Source organism: Cydia splendana, chromosome 18 (assembly GCF_910591565.1).
Source record: "Cydia splendana chromosome 18, ilCydSple1.2, whole genome shotgun sequence".
In the NCBI taxonomy this organism is placed as follows: domain Eukaryota; kingdom Metazoa; phylum Arthropoda; class Insecta; order Lepidoptera; family Tortricidae; genus Cydia; species Cydia splendana.
This window is the reverse complement of record NC_085977.1, coordinates 7,538,400-7,561,339: the sequence shown is the minus strand read 5'-3', so window position 1 is coordinate 7,561,339 and position 22,940 is coordinate 7,538,400. Positions and strand designations below refer to the sequence as shown.

At 38.1% G+C, this 22,940-nt stretch overlaps 2 protein-coding genes and 1 long non-coding RNA gene across 6 annotated transcripts in view; 2 read left to right on the top strand and 1 right to left on the bottom strand.

The window, feature by feature from the left end:
* LOC134799486 (uncharacterized) overlaps positions 1–22,940 on the top strand; it is a 458,421-nt gene that overhangs the window by 137,697 nt on the left and 297,784 nt on the right. The window contains exon 2 of the long non-coding RNA XR_010145418.1: positions 8,083–8,365. This is a non-coding gene — a long non-coding RNA (uncharacterized LOC134799486). The remainder of the gene's footprint in view (positions 1–8,082; positions 8,366–22,940) is intronic.
* LOC134799479 (protein max) lies at positions 2,424–5,970 on the top strand. 4 transcript variants are annotated; one of them, XM_063771888.1, is made up of 5 exons: positions 2,424–2,616; positions 2,691–2,756; positions 4,132–4,251; positions 4,824–4,947; positions 5,717–5,970. In XM_063771888.1, exons 1-5 carry the CDS (start codon positions 2,575–2,577, stop codon positions 5,881–5,883), a joined length of 519 nt encoding a protein of 172 aa, XP_063627958.1. In that variant the 5' UTR covers positions 2,424–2,574; the 3' UTR covers positions 5,884–5,970. The 4 variants fall into 4 exon arrangements, with proteins under 4 accessions (XP_063627958.1, XP_063627961.1, XP_063627959.1 ...); XM_063771889.1 differs by having other exon boundaries at positions 2,426–2,616; positions 4,132–4,242; positions 5,717–5,958; XM_063771891.1 differs by lacking the exon at positions 2,691–2,756 and having other exon boundaries at positions 4,132–4,242.
* On the bottom strand, positions 14,911–16,615 carry LOC134799647 (uncharacterized). The gene is made up of 4 exons (XM_063772086.1): positions 16,376–16,615; positions 16,183–16,284; positions 15,979–16,096; positions 14,911–15,896 (listed from the first exon to the last, which is right to left on the bottom strand). Exons 1-4 carry the CDS (start codon positions 16,451–16,453, stop codon positions 14,911–14,913), a joined length of 1,284 nt encoding a protein of 427 aa, XP_063628156.1. The 5' UTR covers positions 16,454–16,615.

Here is a 22,940-nt window from a genome sequence, read left to right as displayed (position 1 = left end):
CGAAATTTGTAAAAATATAAGTATTGCTATGTGGTCAAGTTTGGTATCATTTTCGTGTAACTCAAGGATGCTAAATTCGTTTCTGATATTTAATTTATACGGTTTCATATAAATAATAAAAAAAAATGAAAAAAAAAATTGCTATTTTCTTATTTGAATATGCACCCAAAAAATAAAAAAATCATGAATAAGCCCTACTATTCCTCGTTACAAAAAGTATACATGTCGCATAGGTATTTATTTTACATTAATGTGAACAAAAAAAAAATGAAATGTAGACCTACTTTCGACCACACATTGAACAAGATACAACGATGTGAGATGTGAGAAAATAAAATGTCAAATTTTTATTTTTCATTTTTTTTCAATTATTTATATGAAACCGTATAAATTAAATATCAGAAATGAATTTAGCATCCTTGATTTACCCGAAAATGATACCAAACTTGAGCACATAGCAAAACTTTATTTTTTACAAACTTTTGGGGGGCACCCCCCCTTAAGTCAAAATTTTGCATCAAAAATTCGATTGGCTCCCCTTCCCAAATCAATCCGCGAGTCAAAAGGAGCCACCCTGTAAAAGGAAATTCCATCATCATCATTTGCCATATAATTAAGTGAACACCAGGGACTAAAAGTACGGAACCCTCGGTGGACGAGTCCGACTCGCACTAGTCCGGTTTTTTAAATGTATCTATACAGTAGGTACTTATACAGAAAAACAACTGAAACTTAAATCTAGTATTTACTTATTTAAATTAATAATCTTCAACCTTTTTTGAACATCGATAAGGTACCGGTTGTTATTTTGGCTTAATATTATGAGAATTATGAGTTTCATACTTCTTAAATAGGTACTTGTGATTTTGCTAGAAAAATGGGGAAAAAATGAATATACCTACATATATTTATTATTTATTTAACTAGGTATATTAGGTAAGTTAAAGACACGGAAAGACAAATGGACGAACACCTATCCAGTTTCAGTGTGTTATTCTTATTTTATTTATCCGCTATCTCATTAGCGTTGTCTGGAATTTCCTTGGATCGCATCTTTAGTAGTTCGATGTCGTGCCACAAGTTAGCATGATACAAGGCGGCTGTCTCAACTTCCATTTCTGCAGCTTGAACTAAAATCATACAAACAGAATGTGAGTAAATGTCGCTCCGTTAACGTTATAATTTTCAGTAAGTTACTACGATGTTGATGGCAGAATATGACGCACTTATTGTAATTAGACCATCTTTGTACCATATTCTATGAAACAAACAGTTGTATTTGTATTTCTATGTAAGATATATGTACCTACCTAGTTACAATAACGGTACACACGTAAGTATTTTATTTGTATGTAGGTATGGTATCCCACAATATTTTGATGATGACTGTGGTTTTAGTAAAATAACATTAAGTACCTATTTTAAGACAAGACAGTAGGTATTAAATAATATATCCGAGTCTGTATTTAAACATCAAACTTACTTCGTAAGTTTTTTACAATCACGACGCTTTTCTTCAAACGTGCTAAATCCGAATCGATTTCGTCTTGCAGAGTGTGATAAAAGTTTGGATTATTCACATCGATGTGTGAAAGTTTACTTGTGCCCGACATTTATATGCGTGTTTTTTGTTGCTTTCAGAAATCAGTTTTATAATTTTACTTGGTATGGGGCTGCAATGAACTTTAATAAAGTTAATCTATTACGAACGGATACGAATACAATACATTAAAATTATCTACTATCATAGACGAAAAAGACCGAGACTGGATATTATATTTTTTTAATTTGTATTTTGGCGCGCTTTATCTACAGGATAATGTGTCCAGTTGCAAAGGCCTGTCCACACGGGATGATTAAATTGACAATTTGACCTGAAACAAATGAGCGTCCTCGCCACACGTCCGCCATCCACTCGTCCCACGCCACAGATTTATAATATAAATTTAATAGCTCACGTACATAATTTCATAGTGGAATCGGCGACCCAAGGTCCTCATGTCATCATTAATTTTTGCATCCACACAACACGACCTTATTAAATTGACAATTTACTCAGATTGGGTGTAAAATTTTCCCGTCTGTATTGGCATTAAAAAGATGACAACGCTCAACCTGTCTTAGTTATGTTTAAAAACGCTTTCAAACTTAATATAATTTACAAAATGATATAACATTGATGAAGATGTACGAGTAAGTCAAAATTAATAAGATATTAAATTTTTGTAATAATCAGGAATTTTGATTATTTGCAACTCAATAAAAAAGTATCTTAAACGGACTATAATACGACAAATAAAAGATGTCAACAATTTCCTACTGCTATCTCTTTTTTTCTTGTAGTATTTGTATATATTTACGTCATTTTAAACTTGAAAGGTCAAACTTTGTGACTTCGTAATGTTATGTCACGCATTCTGCCTATTCTTTTGTGCGAATCGTGAGTGATTCTAGTGACATCCATGTTAATCTCCAACATATTATTTTTATGCAGTTTCTCTCTAAATCACACATGATTTTCTATTGATACTAGTGTTAAATTACGTGCTAAATAGTTTTAAGTAGTGCCTCAAAATGATGAGTGACGACGATCGTGATATTGACATAGAAAGTGATGTAGGTGTTATCCCTCGACTGGCAGATTGTATCTAGTCCCGTTTGTTGTTACATTAGTATTTCCTTGCTTTCAGGCTGAAAATGACTCCGATTCTCGTACTCATAGGAATAGCAGCGGTGGAAGTGGATACTATTCCCAGGTATAATAAACGGTGCTTTTCTGCTGAGATACTTTTGGCGGGTTCATTTTCCGCTTACCAATGCGATATTACCATGTGACTCAGTAGTGTATAGATTGCTTAAAATGAGTTGCGTTGTGGAGCATGTTTATCAACAAACTTATCTTGTATAATTGTAGTTTTACGAATTGTAGTGACTGATTAACTATTATTTAACTATAGGTTGAACTCATGCTTCACTTTATAATGTCCTCAATGCCATTTACCCATCCTTAGCTTGTCATTGAATTTGTTAGTAATATATGCACTAGTTTAAGGTTATTTAATAGTGTTCAAGGCCCTTCAACTGTTGAAATTCAACATAATATTAGAGCTGAATTAACTTCAATACACAAATACACTGCATAATTTAATCCACAATACAAAAAAATACGAATTGCTGATTTAATGGTAGTAGGGCGCTAGTTTATTAGTTAAAATTTTTGACTGTGGACCACTGGTAGTCCCTGGAAACACCTTTAAGCGTTCTGGGTGGTTTAAGAAAATATGGTCTTGCCTATGATCTGACCCATGGGTCAGATACCGGTATTCCCTTCATACAAATTAACCCGGTTAATGGTATCGGTTAATCATAAACTCCGATGTTTTTTAAAATTATCAATTTAATAGATTGAGGCCAATAAAGACTCAATTCTGGTTACGACCCCTGATCTTAACTACAGGTCATCAGAATTTCTCAATAATAAAATATATCATTATATTACATTTTTATTAACATTAATGCTTTCAATGCGGCAATTAAGTTAACTTGTAGCTTTCCATACTTGTACAGGGTCACTATGACCTGTGCCACACTGAATTTGTTAAATGTAATATTTGATAAAATATAGCGTATAGTCTTGTGTATAGTTTAGGACCTGCTATTTACAATATAATATGGCAAATATTTATATATATTCTACTGGCCAAACCAGCTTTTTCCAGGCATGTCAGTAGATACTTTTTTCCCAATCTATTTCACTGTGTCTGTAAGTAACAATGGAACCTAGCATCATTATTTACTTGTTGAACCAGTGAACTGTTATTGTCAGCGGTAGCATGGTCATGTTTTTATCACTTGTCACCATGCCTGTTACATTCTAACAAGTAACAAGTATGTAAGTGCGAAAGGGACGCATGAAGCGACAGGCGATAAAAACGAACACAGGTGACAGTAGCTTATTGTCACAGCCCATGCATGAAAATGCCATTTGGTCAATTAATTCCTCAAGTCAAAAGTCTACACCTCGACATTGGCAGAATCGACCTTGCTAAAATTAGTGTGGAGTAAAAGCCATTTATATATAAAATTTAAAAGAAAAATCCTATAATCACCTTCATAACTATTTGTTTACAGGCGGAAAAGCGAGCACACCACAACGCATTGGAGCGGAAAAGAAGAGACCACATTAAGGATAGTTTTACGTCATTAAGAGACTCTGTGCCTGCGTTGCAGGGTGAGAAAGTGGTATGTAAGGTAACCTATTTTGTACTCTGTTTCATCCAATAACACAGACATTTTAATAAACCCATACCACTATTTTTTAAACCACATTAGGGAAAAATAAGCGCAGCCTGCCTTATGGGAATTGGCTACTGTACAGTCACCTGCAATAATATGTTACACTTCGGAGGCCGCTAAAATATGTGACACGCTCTGATGGCTCTGCCAATAAGATCTTGTCAGATATTTTTGCGCCCTTTGTTGTGTAACATATATTATTGCAGGTGACTGTAACTTATGGAAACATGTAACTCAAGAGCTGTCATATAGTAACAGATGATATAATACTAGCAACCCGCCCCGGCTTCGCATGGGTTACACAAAACTTTAACAGATTATACACCTTCCTCAAGAATCACTCTATCAAAGCTCATGAAAATCCGTTCAGTACTTTTTGAATTTATCGCCAACATACATACACACAGACAGACAGACGCGGCGTGGGGCTTTGTTTTATAATATGTAGTGATTCTAGTGATGTCAAGCAGAATTTATTTTGTTTGCCATAAAGGGTATCATTACTATCATTTTATTTTTTTCTCTAGGCAAGCAGAGCGCAGATTTTGAAAAAAGCCGCAGAATACATCATGTTTATGAGGCGGAAAAATAACTCGCACCAGCAAGATATTGACGACTTGCGGAGACAAAATAATCTACTGGAATCACAGAGTAAGTAATCTACTGTCTCATTTTAACATGTTGAGCACTAGCACAGAATAAATAATAGTACAGTCAACTGTAAAAATATGGGTGCACAAATCATCTCAAAAATATGTCCCATAGCTCTTATGTCAGCGAGTTAAGAACTATGGGACATGTTTTTGAATAAGTTGGCTACACCCATATTTTTACAGTCGACTGTACTACCGTACAGAGAGGACACTTCCTATAAAACCGAAGTTTGACTGCGATTCAGGGACGAATCATGCTCTCACTCTCTCTCTCTCTTTAGCCTTTTTCTACCCTTCGGGTGTAGCCCTCCTTCATTTTGCGCCATTCGTCATGGTCCTGTGCAACCTGGAGCCACTTCTTTCCCGCAGTCCTTTTGATGTCGTCGTCCCAACGCATCTTGGGTCTACTTTGAGGACGCTCTTCCCCCCATGGTCGCCACTCGAGTAGTCGTTTACTCCACGAATCGGTCTTTCGTGCTATATGACCGACTAATCATGCTATCCCTTTCTAATGTATGGTACTATCCCTTTCGGCTATTTAGGGTTGTCAAAATTCAACTCTTTATCTTATCTGTGGTCGTGCACGCAAAAGGACGTCAAGTGGTGCAAACCCTCATCATTGCTCGGAGCAATGCAAAGTCGAACGGAGCCAAGTTTGCCCGAAAGGAGGGGTGTCTCCCCACTGGCACTAGGATTAGCTTACCATGTTAGCATGAAACCTTAGAAAAAAACATTTTAAATTTACCCATTCTAATTTTACTTTACAGTTAGAGCTCTAGAAAAGGCGAGAGCAACGGGCAACTACATGGATGCACATGAGCTAGGCCTCGGGATCAAGTCTGAAGGCAGCTCCCACGACACAGACAGCTCGGACGGAGAAGGCACGACCCGACGGGTGAAGAAACTTAAGATTAACGGTGTTAATGTTTCATAAAACTACGTTTTGGACAGTTTTAATAACAACTTCCGTGAGACACAGACGTATTAAATATATTAAAACTGGTCACTCACGTATTTTAAGTTGAAATCGCTCGACCGGTCCGCCAACGCGAGATCCTGATGATACTCCTCGGTAGGTGAAAGATGAGCGATTTTCGACTTAAACTACTTGAGTGACCCGTTTTATTATATTTAATATTTTGGACAGTGACATGGTGTTAATGTAATTTGAACTTAATGTTCTAAGTTTTAAAGACTATCTGAGCATAATAATATAATATTGGGGCATTCACTACTAAATTATGATCAAAAAACTTTTATTGAAATGAAATGCGTTTATATTATGTACTAAACATATTTTCTTTTTAAAACAAAGGTAAAAAATCATTTTACTTTTTTTTTATGGTTTCTGTTCAAATTTTGAAACAGGAAAACACATATTGCATAATAAAATACAAGCTAATATTATTAGTGATTTTTCATAGGCCCCTGATTGTTATGATTTTTATTACTATATGAAATGGTGTGATGTGCATTAGAAAAAAATCACTCGCTAAATTTATTTTTGAACATAATATCAAACGAAAGTAACATGTAGGGTACTCCATGTAAAGTTTCAGTTTTTTAAAATCCATCAATGATATAGTGAATGTATAAATTAATCGGATTGACTTTAAAACTTAAAGCAGTAAACCTTGAATTGATCTGTATACATTTTTGATGGCTAAAACCTTGAAAACAAGTGTTCTGCACGGGCGGGACCTTGAGGGTCTGTGATAGCGCATTGGAGGTCAAACCAAAGAGATAGGCCGCGGGACATTTGTTTGCAAGTTTAGATTACCTATAGCAGAGTTTACACTGTACAGTCGCCATCAGATATATCGGAGCGGCCAAGGTGTTCATAATATCTGAACACGCGCCCTAACGCCTTGACAATAGAGGCGTGTTCAGATATTTGTGAGCGCCTTGGCCGTTCTGATATATCTGATGGCGACTGTACACAGGCGGTATCGGGACAGATATACAGGGCGTTTTTTGAACAACTAGCCATATTGTGCGAGGTGATTAGGTAGGCCATACTGAACAACTTTTTCTATGGGACCAACTCCGAAATCACAAATTTGTTTTGGCTGTTTCATACATTTTGGTTTCATTGTGTCCCCTTGGATGTTGACGTTTTCTATGGGAAGGCTAAATTTTTTTTTGGGATTTCGGGGTTGGTCCCATACAAAAAGTTGTTCAGTATGGCCTACCTAATCATCATCATCATCATCATCATTTCAGCCTATATACGTCCCACTGCTGGGCACAGGCCTCCTCTCATGCGCGAGAGGGCTTGGACTATAGTCCCCACGCTAGCCCAATGCGGATTGGGGACTTCGCATACACCTTTGAATTTCTTCGCAGATGTATGCAGGTTTCCTCACGATGTTTTCCTTCACCGAAAAGCTAGTGGTAAATATCAAATGATATTTCGTACATAAGTTCCGAAAAACTCATTGGTACGAGCCAGGATTTGAACCCGCGACCTCCGGATTGAAAGTCGGACGTCATATCCACTCGGCTACCACCGCATTACCTAATCACCTCGTACAATATGGTTAGTTGTTCAAAAATGCCCTGTATTTGCACAGCCTACAAGCTACAAGTAAGGCCGATACCTGAAACTGCGAACGATACGTACTAATGAGTTATGGAACTCGCTCGAATAACCACTAATAAAAGCTGAGCCTATTGCGTACCATTTCGTACGTTCCTTAGTCTATTTGCCTCTATCGCGCAAAGGCAAGAGTGATAGAGAGGCACGTAACGAAAATTCAAAGTCATTTATAAAATTGAGACCGGCCGTTGAATATGTTAAAGTCGGACTGAGCTAACTCTGCATTTGAAAAGACAAAGTGTGGCAATCTCAAATTTATATGACAACTGTAATGACACCCCGTCACTTTGTGTTGTTCAAGTCTGTGCAAAGCCAGCTAAGGCTCGGCGCCCACTATCGGCATGGCACTGAAAGGGATGCCTCGGCATATTGCCGAGGTGTCCTCAAGCGTGACGAAGTGTGCCTGGGAATGCCGAGGCATCCCTCAAGCGTTCTCAGGCACACCAAGATGTCGTAGATATGCCAGGCGTTCTTAGCATTTGTTGACACCTTGGTATGGCCCGGGCCATACCAATAGTGGGCGCCGGGCCTAAGATGGACCCTATAATACCATGAGCGTTGTTCTCTCTAGTTACTAAGCTAGGTTAACTCTAATTTGTTAAGTAATGAATATTCTAATTGAATTTTCTGCAAAACAGTTTGAGACTAATCATTGAATGTTATATTTTTGTACATTTTGAATACATCGGAATTTTTAAGTTTGTGTGAACATTTTCGTAATTAAAATTATGTAGTCATTAACGTAAAATTAATTGTAATATGTCGGGGTACCTGGACGATAAACGGGCGTATTTTTATTTGGTTGTCATTAAAACTAGTGGCTCTGTGAGCTGTAGACCTCGCGAGCAGAGCTTGAAATAACATGGTGCTAAGAGCTTTAAATACACCGTGTTTTTTTTTATTTCCGTTAATTTCAAGGGTGCATTCCTGAGCTTAAATCAAGTAACTTTCTCAAAGACACCGATGTTCTAATTAAGTCCATTTCGGAGATAATCCATAATTTATTTCTTTACTATAAGGCCTCTACAAGCGTGTACACTTGCCTTAGGGCCGGCTTACATATTGATTAGTGTTTAGAATGAGTTCATACATTTGCTACTAAACTTAAGTACAATCTCGGTCGATTGATGTACGAAATGACATTGATATGTCACAGATTTCAATTGTTTGGTTGAGTTAAATGTGATGCCCGTGTTACAACAACGCTATATGCTACATTTAATTACTTTTTAAACAAAAAAAAAACAAAAAAGAAAACAAAAAAAAATTTTTTTTTTGAAAATTAACTATGCCATTTCGTTCTTATAAACGTACTTAACTATACCCCAAAGTTAACGGAATTCAATAAAAACACGGTGTATAGTAAATTAAAGAAAAACAATACGAAATTTATGTGTAAAAAAATACAAAAAGTTATAATATCCCAGCATACAATTACTGGGGATCGAACCCAGACCCTGTGTGCAAACAGAAAAAGCGAACGTTTACAAACTGAGCCAAATAGTTCTTAGATGGGTTGACGAAATTTAGCTACTCCTTCTCAAATTAAAATTAGTTAAAATTAAATATCTAAATACCGCCTAAACCAGCGATAATTTTTTTCTGCATTTTTTGCTATTAACTCTGTAAACATGTCTCAAAAAGAAAAAAGTCTTATGATATCGATACGACTATTTGTTTAGGCGCCAGGTATCACGACTCCGCCATTTTTAAAAATTTCCAAAAACCGGATTGACAAAAAAATTTTATTTAGTCATAAAATTCGGTCACAAAATTTCACGAGAATCGGTTAAGAATTGCGACCTGTAGAGGAGAACATCCGGACATACGAAAGCAAAATGCCCGAGTCAAAACGTAGACCTTCGCTTCGCTTCGGTCAAAAATAGATTATCCGTCGATGAACTAAATAATTTGTTTTGTCAAATCTATAATAAATGGTTAATGTGGAGAAGACCGGCATAATTATAAAATTTACTGCTGGGAAGGCCTTCGTAGGGCAAGGACTCGTTTTTATACATACTTCGCTCAGACACAGTCAGAAAGGAAGAACTTCACACCTGCTCTACCGACCTCCTGTGAGTGTATGTGTTCAAACAAAAGAGTTAAACCTACTGCATGCTCTGATGGGTAGATTATACGTTCTGATAAACATTGTAACATCTTTACTATTGTAAATTTAATGTACCTACCATAATCTTGCAATAAAGACATTTTTGATTTTGATTTGATTTGAAAAGCGACGAATGAGCTTGTAGACGGTCTTCTCTATAAATACCTTACTAAAAATGACAACGAGATAAAAATATAGTCAAATAACTGATTAGTCGAAGGATTTTAAGAATATTCACATTGTAATTTTATAGCTACATATTTGTAAGTAGTCTTCTTGAACACTTATGTTCATTTACGAACGAATGCTTTTATTTTTTACGATTTATGTTTATATTTTAATTGCACTGTGCAATATTTTTGTGAATATTTTAATGCGTGTTTAGGTTTACAATTTTTGAAGAAATCTATCTTTTACAGAAACTAAAGATTGTACAGTCACCACGCGGGATTGTTATGCCATTTAGGGCTCTTGCTAAATTGGAAATTCTATAGCGTAAGTATTGAACAATCAATTAAGCTAGGACCCTAAATGGCGTAACAATCGCGGTGCTTGATGGTACCGACCGCAAATAGCTATTTAGTAAATTCTTTTATATTGGCAATATGTCGAAAAGTGAATATTAGTTGGTATTAATAATATTCAGATGGATATGGACTGGTTTTCCATCTCCTATACAAATGCACAATGTACTTCTTCATAGTTATTATATTGTCGAAAAATACGTTCAAAATCCCTACTGTAGTATACCTACGGTGCAAAATTTGATTCCGGTTTACATACAGTTTTTCCTCTTAGGTAAATACTTGTTTGCAATAATGCATCTTTTTGAAGTGTTGTTTTAGGGGGTGAAAAGATACTCAATAACAAATATTACTTTGACATTTATGTAAAACAGCAATTGATAGCCGTAGTGCTACTTTAAGTTTTGTTCTGGAAGACTAAATACCTAATTATAATATAGAGAATACTCTGTTAATATGCGTTTGTTTAATTTCGATCCAGGAAAAAACCGATAACCCTTTCTATTCTAACCAAGTTCGACGTGTTGCCTCCCTGACACACTTACGTACGAATTTACAAGTGCGACAGAGAGGCAACACGTCGAACGTAGTTCGCGGAAGGCCCTCTGTTCGTGGGTATTTTTATTCGGAGATATATTTTCCTTACTTAGGTATGTCTTTACTATCTTTATTTTATGAATTCTGAGCATGATTTATGTACAGTCAGCTGCAGAGAAAAGTGACCACCCCTGCATAGAAGTTCGTATGCAAAGGTGCGAAGCCGAATAGTACCTATTGCTTCATAACGTATGTATCATAAGATTCATAAGTAACCGCTTTCCTAATAATCATTTCGACAGACAAGATTTCCGATTCCAGGGGGCAGATTTTTGAATTTCGATCGCTCGATTTCGTCACTCGAAAATCGGGGGAAAACGGCGAAATGCAAATTTTTGGAATCTACTAGTAGAATTTAAATGCCTAGTAGTGGAGATATTATTGAACGAAATACTCGAAATAGAGCGGTCGAAATTCAAAATCGGGCCTCAGAAACATTCAAGTACCTATTCAAAAACGTTTTTCCGTTCGAATGCGACGTTGCCACAGACACACAATAGTACATTGTGCAACATGGGGCGTAAGTTGAATATTGCAAACGAGAGTAAGTTAAATCGCGACGGCTTGCCGGAGCGATTTATAGACTCGAGTTTGCAATATTATTACGCCCCAAGTTACACACAATGTTTTTCATCACACTTGCGATACAAAAATTAAGTATAAAGACAAAAAACTGTTAATTTTGGCACTAGAAACTTCATAACTCCCTAGGGAGAACGCTTTTTCTATAACTCCCGCTAAACCTGCGCGCAATTCCACATTTACTGAGCGAGTGTGATGAAAAAAATATAACATCCCTCTTTGCGTCATGGTTTAAAACACTAGACTCACTGGGTTTTATTTAGGTGATTTAGGTCGCCGTTTTACAACCTCATGCAATTCAACAGCGCATTTACAAAAGGAAAACGCATTCGTACCGGCTGATTTCTCCGCTATTTATTGATCCCAGTTTGTATTGTGTTAGCCGATTGGCCTGGTTTCCCGACCACGATGCATTTTTGCCGTTCGCCATGCCGCTGTTTGGTCGGAATTTACCCGCTCTTGATATTTCCAAACTATTGTAAATTTTCATCGAGCTGCTTTAGCCGCAGAGGAATCGAGATTCGAAAGAGGTTGATTTTCATAACGTGCGTTTTTCTATTTCTAAACTAAGGCACATAATAAATAATAGTACTAGCAAAGAGAATAGATAGTATAGAGGGCTATTGCCATAGTAAATTTTGTACTCTTGACTTGACTTAATATCCTATGTCCCCTAGATGGGGCAGAGGGCATCCACAGTGCTACGCCATCCCGTTCGGTCTTGAGCTACGCGCTTCATTTCGCTCCACGTCTTGCCAATGGTCGCCGCCTCTGCGATGATCGTCCGTCGCCAGGATTGCTTAGGGCGGCCACGTTTCCGCTTTCCTTGGGGATTCCAGTCGAGGGCTTGCCTCGGGATGTGATCGCAATCCCTTCGCAACGTGTGGCCGATCCACTTCCACTTGCGGCGTTTGATCTGCTGGTCGATCGGAGTCTCACCACAGCGTTCCCACAGATCTACGTTGGAGATTTTCTCGGGCCAGTATACACCGAGAATACGGCGAAGACAGCGGTTGACGAAGACTTGGAGCCGACGTGAGATGTCGTTTGCGACCTTCCACGTCTCACATCCGTACAGCAATACGGTTTTCACGTTGGACTGGAATATCTTGAGCTTAACTCTCCTAGTCAGTTTCCGCGATTGCCATACAGGACGGAGCTGTGCGAAGATCGCTTTTCCCTTAGCGATTCTCGAAGCGATGTCCTCTTCGGTCCCTCCGGTTTCCGACACTACGCTTCCGAGGTAGGTAAACTTGTGGACCCTAGCCACACCCTCTGTGCCGATGAGCAACGGCAACGAGCTCGTCGCTGCACACCTCATCTCCTGGGTCTTCCGGGTGTTAATTTTTAGTCCCGCCTCCAAAGCTTCTCGCCGTAGGTCGTCCAGTTTGGCTTGCATGTCGGCGCGCGTGTGGCTCAATAGGCATAGGTCATCGTCGGCATAGTCCAAATCTTCCAAGACGTTGGACAGTCCCCACTCTATGCCGCGGCGCTTCCTGTTAGTGGTGTTGTTCATGATGCCATCGAGGACGACAAGGAAGAGGAGAGGTGAAAGGAGACACCCCTGGCGAACACCTGCATGAACCGGTATGTCCTCCGAGACTATATAGGCCGTCGTTAGTTACCCTACAATAATACTTCCCGTAGATGGCTCTCCCTCTCCCTCTCCCTCTATTATTCACAACAAACACCGATTGCGAAACATGAAGTCATAAATGTCATGTGAAAAATGTCGTTCTGACTCTTTGACTATTTTAAGGTTAGGCTACAGGACAAACCCTTAACCCGATCGTCTTTGTTTTAGGCTCAAATTGTAGCTGACTAAATTGTCCAGAGCCGTTTTTCTCAAATTTTTGATATCATTCTTCGTTTCCAAATTATCGAGCACCAAAATCAAAAATTCGGAAAAAATTTAATTTTATTTTCACTATATCGACCATAACTTTTTTTGTTTTTGACTTTCTCGAATAATTATTTTTGCACCTTACAGCTCTCGTGATTATGCGTCTTTTGAGCCCATTTTTTAATATCATATCTTCACAACTTTCCGAGATATAAGGGGATCGCACTTTATCGTGAAATCGGACCCTATACTGGAGCGAACGAAAAGACATTTCCAATGTCAAAAATACATTGTACCTAACTACTACTACCTGACAGGTAGGTACCTACTTTATTATGTCAACTCTTCTGCAACTGCTGATGCTATTGTCATTACATCTCTTTAGTACACAATACACATGCACTATTTATGTTGATAACGATTCCACTGTAGGTATTTATTAGCTTACCAATCGCTAATCCTTGCGATTTTTTTGCTTGCTTTTGCGATTGTTTTGGTATTAAGCAATAGGTAGGTATGCCAGCAGCAAGTTGAGAGTAATAATTCCGTAACAAACTATTCCAATAAAACTTTGTTTTATGTGTGGTATAGTTGTGCGGCTGAGTGGCATGCTCAAACGCCGATTACCAATTGGATTACCACCACCGAAGATAAGGGGCGTGGTTAGCAGCGATAACGCGAGACTATTGGGCGAGATAAGAGTCAAAGTTGCATTAGTTATTATTGTTATTATCGTGATTGAATTGTAATGCCTGCGAAACTTTTGGCACAATGTGATATAGATTTATTTGCCATTATTTATTTTGTTAACTATCGCTACATTCGGCTAGTTGTGTTGTGAATCTTATAAATAAAGTAGGTAGGGACTTACCTAATGAGTAATTTATTACAATAACTACGAATAGTAACATAATTAATTACCGTCTAATAACGGAATCATTTGTGCCATGTAGGTAATAGGTAGGTACCTACCTAGGTACCATCATGTCACGAAACTCATATAATTCCAACTTTATTTTTTGTTAGGTAGGTAATTCAAAACTCCTAAAATATTTTTGCGTACGTAATAATAGTAATATTAATAACGCTTCACTAGTTAGGAAGATAAAAGAATAGATAATGAACACCTACTCAGATACTTTTTACATCTTCGCGGAGCCCATAAGTAGGATTATTATTACTGCCATTGCATGATATTTAGGTATTGTCACTAAAAAAACATGCATTTATTTCAGGTACCTAGGTACTACTTTCAGAACAAGTAAGTGCCTAAACCCCTGAATAAGCAGGTAAGTTCTTACCGAGTGTGGATATTGTCAATTTATAAATAGTTTTTAAAAAGTGTAAATAACAATGATTCTTAGTACCTATTCCGCTAATCCTTGTGCTGCCTGGGTAGACTATTGTACTATGGTAATTAGGTACCTACCTAATAAATATATTATGACAATGAAAACAGGAAGATTGATTAAAACATTTATTAATAATAATACATATTTACAATAGCACCATTGAATGTAGCTTAAGTATACTTAGTTGCAAAACTAAGCATATTTAGTTACCTACTTAATAAACATTTCATAATAATCAGTCAATTACAGGAACATTTTTACAAATCAACATACAATTAATTGAACCATAACACTGTGACTGAAAAATACCTATCTATATTGAAGTCAGGTCCATAGGTGACAAATACATCGCCATCAGATTTTCAGATGAAAGGAATCCTTCTCGACGAGGATCTTGCTCCGCGCCGCTTGCTTTCGGTAGACTGGAATTTGAAGCTGTTGGTCCATTGAAGGGCCGGAGGGGTGGTACTGCGGAGACGAAAATCCGTGGTGTGTCCCAGGAATCAGGTATTGAGATGGTGAAAACTGCTCTTCCGATGAAGAAGGGCCGGACCGGCACAGCCACGCTGACGGATGGCAGTACGCCTCCTCTGTGTATGGCTGTACAGGATGGATGTATTCCAATGGTTCAACCGTAGTATCTAACCGATACTCGGGTGTGGAAACCTGCGGCCCGGCGAAGTGATAGTTGGAGTAGTCGACATCGTAATCCTGCTGGTCAGAGGCGCTGCTCCCTGGCGACTCTCTCGAAGCGGGAAAATCCTGATCCGATGGTGCTGGAATCGGGGGCCAGGGATCCGTCGGCACAAAGGCATTACTGAGTGTATGCTTTGCCCCTTCGCTGAAGCTCGTGTGGTCTTGCTTGAACGACGATTCTGATGAAAAAGGACCGGCAAGACACTGCTGGGATTCATGGTGATAGTACACCTGCTCAGTATATAGCTGAACAGGTTGAATGTACTCAGAGACCTCAATCTTGGTCTCTATCTTACATTCATGAGCGGGTACGTGCGGCCTTGTGAAAGGCGAATAGTTGACATCACGCTCCCGGTGGTCAAAGGCGCTGCTCTCCAGTGATGTCTGCGAATCCGCTGGCAGGAACTCTTGTTTCGACAAATATTCCGGCACGGGGGCTTCGTTTTCGTGGTCCTGCTTGATTGCATAATCTAGCGAAGGCTCGTAGTCTCGAGGGGAACGCTTCGGAACGGGAACATCCACCGGCGCCTCACAATCATCCCGCTTCCTCTTGACTGGTCGAGGTGTGTCCGTGAGTTCTCCAGTCGGGTGTCCTGAGCTCTCGATCTCATCAGATTCTGTAAGCCGCTGCTCCAACGTCAAAACTGTAAAAAAAAAGACGCTACGTTAAAGGCTATCACAAAGAACGTACAAAACATCATATTGAAAAATAGTATGGTAACTTACTCTGAGCCATAAGATTTTTATTACACCGCCGCAACGAGTCTAAATCACTGCTATGCTTGACCTGCGAAGCTCGTTGGAGCTCTGTGATTACTGTTGCCAGAAGTTCTGCATTTGAAATCTGCGAAAAGTACACAAAGATCATTAGTCAACATACAACTGAAAGTATTGCAAAAATAGCAAGGGCATTCCATACGAAAAACTTACGGAACCAGTGACGCCAACAGCCGCAGCCAAGTCTGCTAAAGCACCCGACATCTCTTCCCTGCGTTCCCTCTCATACTGCGCGTTTCTAGCTCTGCGTTCATTCTGAAAAATACATATATTTATGTTATACGATCAATTGACTTGTGTCATCAATACACTTATATACAATACAATAAATACATAATTTGCTCACCTGAGACAAGGGCACTCTATTTTTACCAGCGGGTCTACCCCTTTTGCGGAGTACGTTCTGTTTAACTTTTTTCTCCATGTTTATTATTTTTCTATTACAAGAGGCACTGGACGGAGTTACGGGTAATAGAATTATGTGCTTAAACCCTTGTGCCGCTGGTATTTATTATCTTAGGGATGTGCAAATGCAGTTTACCACCACCGAAGATAAGGGGCGTGGCTAGCAGCGATAACGCGATACCATTGGTAGAGATAAAAGTGAGTGTAAGTTGCAGTAGTTATTATAATTTTATTATTATTTTTTATACTGATCGAATTGTATTGTAATGCCTGCGAAACTTTTGAACCAAAATAATTATATTTTTTGCCATTATTTTATTGACTTCATTGCATAATGCGATAGAGCTTGTATGCTCCAGTGACAATACATTGTTATTTTGACTTATAACTATTTACTAGCAAGTAGAAAGTAGGTAGGCACTACTACTATTATTATTTAGTTCGTGTTAAGTTAGGTATTATTATCTTAAGAATGCGCAAACGCAATTCTTATGTTGTTAACATAGCTAGTAGGTAGATACTATTATTACTTAGTTGATGTTGAGGTACTTACCTATTATTTTCTTAGGAATGCGCAAACGCAATTGTTATGTTGTACATAGCAGGTAGGTAGATACTATTATTACTTAGTTGATATTAAGGTATTATTATCTTAGGAATGAGCAAACGCAATTATTATGTTGCACATACCAGGTAGGTAGATACTATTATTAGGTACTTAGTTGATATTAAGGTATTATTATCTTAGGAATGCTCAAACGCGATTGTTATGTTGTACATAGCAGGTAGGTAGATGGGTCGTTCTACCGTTTCGTGCCGATTTGGTGTCCGAGCCCACATCAAGCCTTAAAATTATATTTTTTTACATGTGGTTATTTTTAAAGGGTATGTTTATGTGGTACGGAAAATGCGCCAGTTTTGGAATTTGGCTAAACCTAATGATCTATTAAATAAAAATTAAAAACATGCGAAAAATTCATTTCCCTCGACCTAAAATGGCGTACCATTGGGTTCGAAAATTTAAAAACACTATTATTTTCAGATAAACCCTACTTTCCATTATTGTTTACAAATAAGCAAATAATCAGTATTATAATGGTACATGGTACGTATTTTTAAAGTTAAATTATTATAGAGAGAACGCACTTTTTAATTTTGTCACGCGAAAGACTTCATTTTCACTCTAAAAAATTGCCACTCATGCCAAATCTAAACGCGCCTTTATTCACGAATATCTGTGATTGCTACGTGTTTTTACTACCTTAGTCTACCGCAATACGTCAACGAAGGAGGTTTCGCGCTCTTGATTTAAGAGTAATTTTGGTTCTCCTCACCGGAAAGGCACTTTGTCACGGTTACTACTCATTTTTAATATTTTTATCCATTAAGTAATTTGGTGCTAACTATTGCAAAAAAATCACCTTGTTCATAATCTGTTAGCATTTTGGTATATCTTCATTACTTTTACTTGATGACATTCTAGCCTTAAAGACGATAAAGAAATTAAAAAAAGCCGTCGAAAGTTCATTCCACTCCAATTCATCCCTCTCCATTTCTTCTAATATTTTCGGGTGAAGGAAATGAACAATCATTTTGTATGACATGTGATACCTTTTTATGTTTTTAGCCCACAGCCCAAGAGTTATATGCACACATACGCTCTCAAATCATAACTCTTATGTTTTGAAACGTATGTATGTCCCATTCTTTCGACTTCGTTAGACCGTTTGACAGAGTTTCAGGGTATAGGTCCTTACCTATACCCAACGCTATGTCATGGGAATCCTGTTGGTTGTATATATTGCATATAAATAAGCAGATAGGCGCGTAAGCGTATTTTTTTTTCATGGCAAATATTGTAAATATATCAGATAGATACATCATATTTCCAACAATTTATAAATGCGGAACATTTTGGACAGGTCAACCTATTGAAACTTATCTAACGCCTAACTTATCTGCTAATTAAAATACTGAAAACTTTTGATAGTCCTTGAATAAAGCTCAATAGCGAGCCCTCCGACGCCAGATATTTATGAGGAGGGTCTCACAAAGATCTGCTCCCGGGAGCCTCTTCTTGTGCTAAGTTAAAAATACGGGTTGGCCGTATCAGGGAAATTTCTTGTAACTTTGTAACCGTCTAAAGGCCAAGCTTTAGAAAAATCTAGAAAGTTCATGAAACAATGATCCAACACCATCTAGAACTGGAGAGGAGCGTCCCATTCCCACCCCTTTCTGCGAGTTCCGCAAAGAAAGAGCAGGCAGCTCGGAGCGTCCGATTGTGGCGCGCTTTCCTGCGAGGCTGAAAGCCGAGCTTTCGCAGGAGAGTAGACCTTAAATTGTTTCAATGCCCAAATGCAAGCGATGCCGAAAGCCGGGCTCCACAAAAGGTGTTCAAAATTTCTTTTATCTATTGGCAGCGGGCACAATCGTGCGAGGTCAAAGACTGAGCTTCAGTGGAGCTGACCTCAAACAAGAACCAATAGCCGAATGTATTAAAAAGCAAGGCCGAAGGCCCGGGGGAGCTTCAGATAGGGGCACATTTCCGTAAAAGGCCAAATATCAATCTGCAAGAGTGCAGAACTTTGCTAAGAAGGCCAAAGGCCGAGGTCCGCATAAACGCTGAAGGCCCAGTCCTTCTGATCACGTTGCGCGTCCATATAAGACCTAACTTAACGTTTTTTGCTCTTCCGACAAATGAGGAAAAGTAAGTAAACCTACCGTTATTTTTACGATACTTAAAAGCTACGAAATTTCTTCAAAGATGTAATGTTTCTAATGACACATTTATAGTTATATACTTACCTATCTAAGTATCTATTTGAAACAAGTAGGTAGCTAACTTTTAAGTTCTTTTGGTACTGTCATGTTTATTTTAACGAAAGTAGGTACTTACTGCTATTTCAATGTAGGTATTAAGTACTAAACTTATGCCCTGTTTGTCTTATAATACCTGTATTGATGTTTTCTCTATTATCTAACGTATATCTCTAACAGGTTTTAAACTCCACGAAGTTTTAAAACTAATTCTTGCTGGGATCATTTCGCGGTTTATAAAACGGCGTAAACACTGCGGTTACTGCAGGGATATATGACCTTTTAAAATGAGTATTTCGCAAACACTAACGCATAAACGGAATATTAGGTACTTATTATAATTTAAGATTTAGCTTTCCTTTTATTTCACTCCGCTTATTTCACTCGTAGGTATTTATTTATCATTTCTAAGCGTCAGCAACCCTAGCATTGTGCCGGTGCGCGCGGTGCGGGGAGCGGCGCGTCGAAGGTCATTCCATTGTATTATTGTGTAGGTATCAAAACGGTGGGTATTTGCGTTTTCTTTGAGAGATAAGTATCTGTTCGTAAGAACTATTATATAATCTGTGCCAATGGCTAATCCTTGTTTTGCGAATTTTTTGGTATTAAGCAATAGGTAGGTAAGCCAGCAGCAAGTTGAGAGTAATAATTCCGTAACAAACTATTCCAATAATCCTTTGTTTTGTTAACCGACTTCAATTTCATAGAAGGAGGAGGTTCTGTATTCGGTTGTGGCTATGTTTTTTTTTTTATGTATGTTCACCGATTACTCCGAGACCCGTGGGTCGATTTGAGTAATTATTTTTTTGTTCGAAAGAAGGTACTTCCAAGGTGGTTCCACATTAATCTGGTGCTGTTCTGATGATGGGATCCATGAGAAATTGACGGAACTCCTCAATTTTTCAAAGCACATGTATGGTGATTTGGGTGTTTTCTTAAGCAACTCGAGCATTTTCTCTCGAAAAGCACCAATTTGATGAAGTGGACCTGATGATGATGATTGTTTTGATGATAATCATGACGATTTCTTAAAATGTAGGACGTTCAGCGATTACTCCGAGACCCGTGGTCCGATTTGAGCAATTCTTTTTTTGTTCGAAAGAAGGTACTTCCAAGGTGGTCCCACATTAATCTGGTGCTGTTCTGATGATGGGATCCATGAAGAATTGAGGGAACTCCTCAATTGTTAAAGGCACATGTATGGTAATTTGGGTATTGTCTTAAGCAAATCAAGCATTCCCTCTTGAAAATCACTAATTTGATAGAGTGGACATGATGATGATGATTGTTGATGATAATAATGATGATTTTATAAATGTAGATTACTCCGAAACCCGTGGTCCGATTTGAGTAATTCTTTTTTCGTTTGAACGAAGTTACCTCTAAGGTGTTCCCATAACATTGTTGGTTCTAATCTGATGACGGAATTCATAAGAAAATGAGGGAACTCCTCAATTTTTAAAGGCACGAGTATGGCGACATCGTTGTTTTTTAGGGTTCCGTACCCAAAGGGTAAAACGGGACCCTATTACTAAGACTTCGCTGTCCGTCCGTCCGTCCGTCCGTCCGTCTGTCACCAGGCTGTATCTCACGAACCGTGATAGCTAGACAGTTGAAATTTTCACAGATGATGTATTTCTGTTGCCGCTATAACAACAAATACTAAAAACAGAATAAAATAAAGATTTAAATGGGGCTCCCATACAACAAACGTGATTTTTGACCAAAGTTAAGCAACGTCGGGAGTGGTCAGTACTTGGATGGGTGACCGTTTTTTTTTTTGCTTTTTTTTCGTTTTTTTTTTTGCATTATGGTACGGAACCCTTCGTGCGCGAGTCCGACTCGCACTTGCCCGGTTTTTATAGTAACTTAAGCATTTCCCCCCGAAAATCACCAATTTGATGAAGTACAACTGTAGCTCTACCAAGAGTTTGACACTACTACATATTCGCTAACGTCTTCGTAACTATCTCGTTCGCACTAATAGGATGCCAGCACGACGCATAGAAAGTAAGTTACGCACACGCTAGCGAATATGTCAGTGTAAGACTTATGGTAAGGCTACTGAGGAGTCGGGAAATGGCGGTTGAAAGGTTGGTGGTTCAGGGTCGAGGGGTTCCGTGATCTGGGGTTGAGTGATCGGGGGGTTGAGGGATTGGGGGGTTGAGGGATTGGGTCAGTGGCGGGGCGGAGGATGGATTTTGTGTTTGTGTAGTGACAGGAATAATTTCGAATTTAGTGATAAGTACGCATTATTATGCTTTTCATTCATGCGTCACACGTCACTCATAAGCTTTTAACAATGCCTTAAAACTAAAAATTGAAAAATAAAAACTTTATCAGTTTTTAAGTATATGCATTACCAACTGATATGTTTGAAGTCGGTGCCACGACAAATAGTAACAATACCGGTCAAAAATAATCAGGTTTATGTCTATAATTCACATTACAACTTTACTAATATTATAATGGTGAAAGTAATTCTGTCTGTCTCTTTGTCACCTTTTCGGCTAAACAACTGCCATGTAAACTGGTGAAATTTGCCATGCAGGTAAAAAGTTAAAGCCCTGTAGATGGTCCTTGGATTGTTTTATATTTTGAAATCAAGTATTCTGGATAAGAGGCGGGAAATAACTCAGTCCCAATCCCACACCAGAGTACTATGGACAGTTCGAAAATTTGTAAAAATTGCTCTTTAAAAAACATATCGGCAATCGCATTGGTTTTATATTGGTTCTTAGGTATCTACAGAAAGTATGATCATTGCTGTCGTGTGGTGTAAGGTAGGTAATCCAACATAAGTTTTTATTTTTCATGTGTGGTATAGTTGTGCGGGTGAGTGGCATGCTCAAACGCCGATTACCAATTGGATTACCACCACCGAAGATAAGGGGCGTGGTTAGCAGCGATAACGCGATACTACTGGGCGAGATAAGAGTGAAATTTGCATTTAGTTATTATTGTTATTATCGTGATTGAATTGTAATGCCTGCGAAACTTTTGGCCCAATGTGATATATATTTATTTACCATTATTTATTTTGTTAACTATCGCTACATTCGGCTAGTTGTGTTGTGAATCTTATAAATAAAGTAGGTAGGGACTTACCTAATGAGTAATTTATTACAATAACTACGAATAGTAACATAATTAATTACCGTCTAATAACGGAATCATCTGTGCCATGTAGGTAATAGGTTGGCTAAATACCTAGATACCATGTCACGAAACTCATATCATTCCAACTTTATTTTTTGTTAGGTAACTCAAAACTCCTAAAATATTTTTGCGTACCTACGTAATAATAGTAATATAAATGAATAACGCTTATCTAGTTAGGAAGATAAAAGAATAGATAATGAACACCTACTCAGATACTTTTTACATCTTCGCGGGGCCCATAAGTAGGATTATTATTTACTGCCATTGCATGATATTTAGGTATTGTCACTAAAACAATATGCATTTATTTCAGGTACCTAGGTACTACTCTCATAACAAGTAAGTGCCTAAACCCCTGAATAAGCAGGTAAGTTCTTACCGAGTGTGGATATTGTCAATTTATAAATAGTTTTTAAAAAGTGTAAATAACAATGATTCTTAGTACCTATTCCGCTAATCCTTGTGCTGCCTGAGTAGACTATTGTACTATGATAATTAGGTACCTGCCTAATAAATATATTATGACA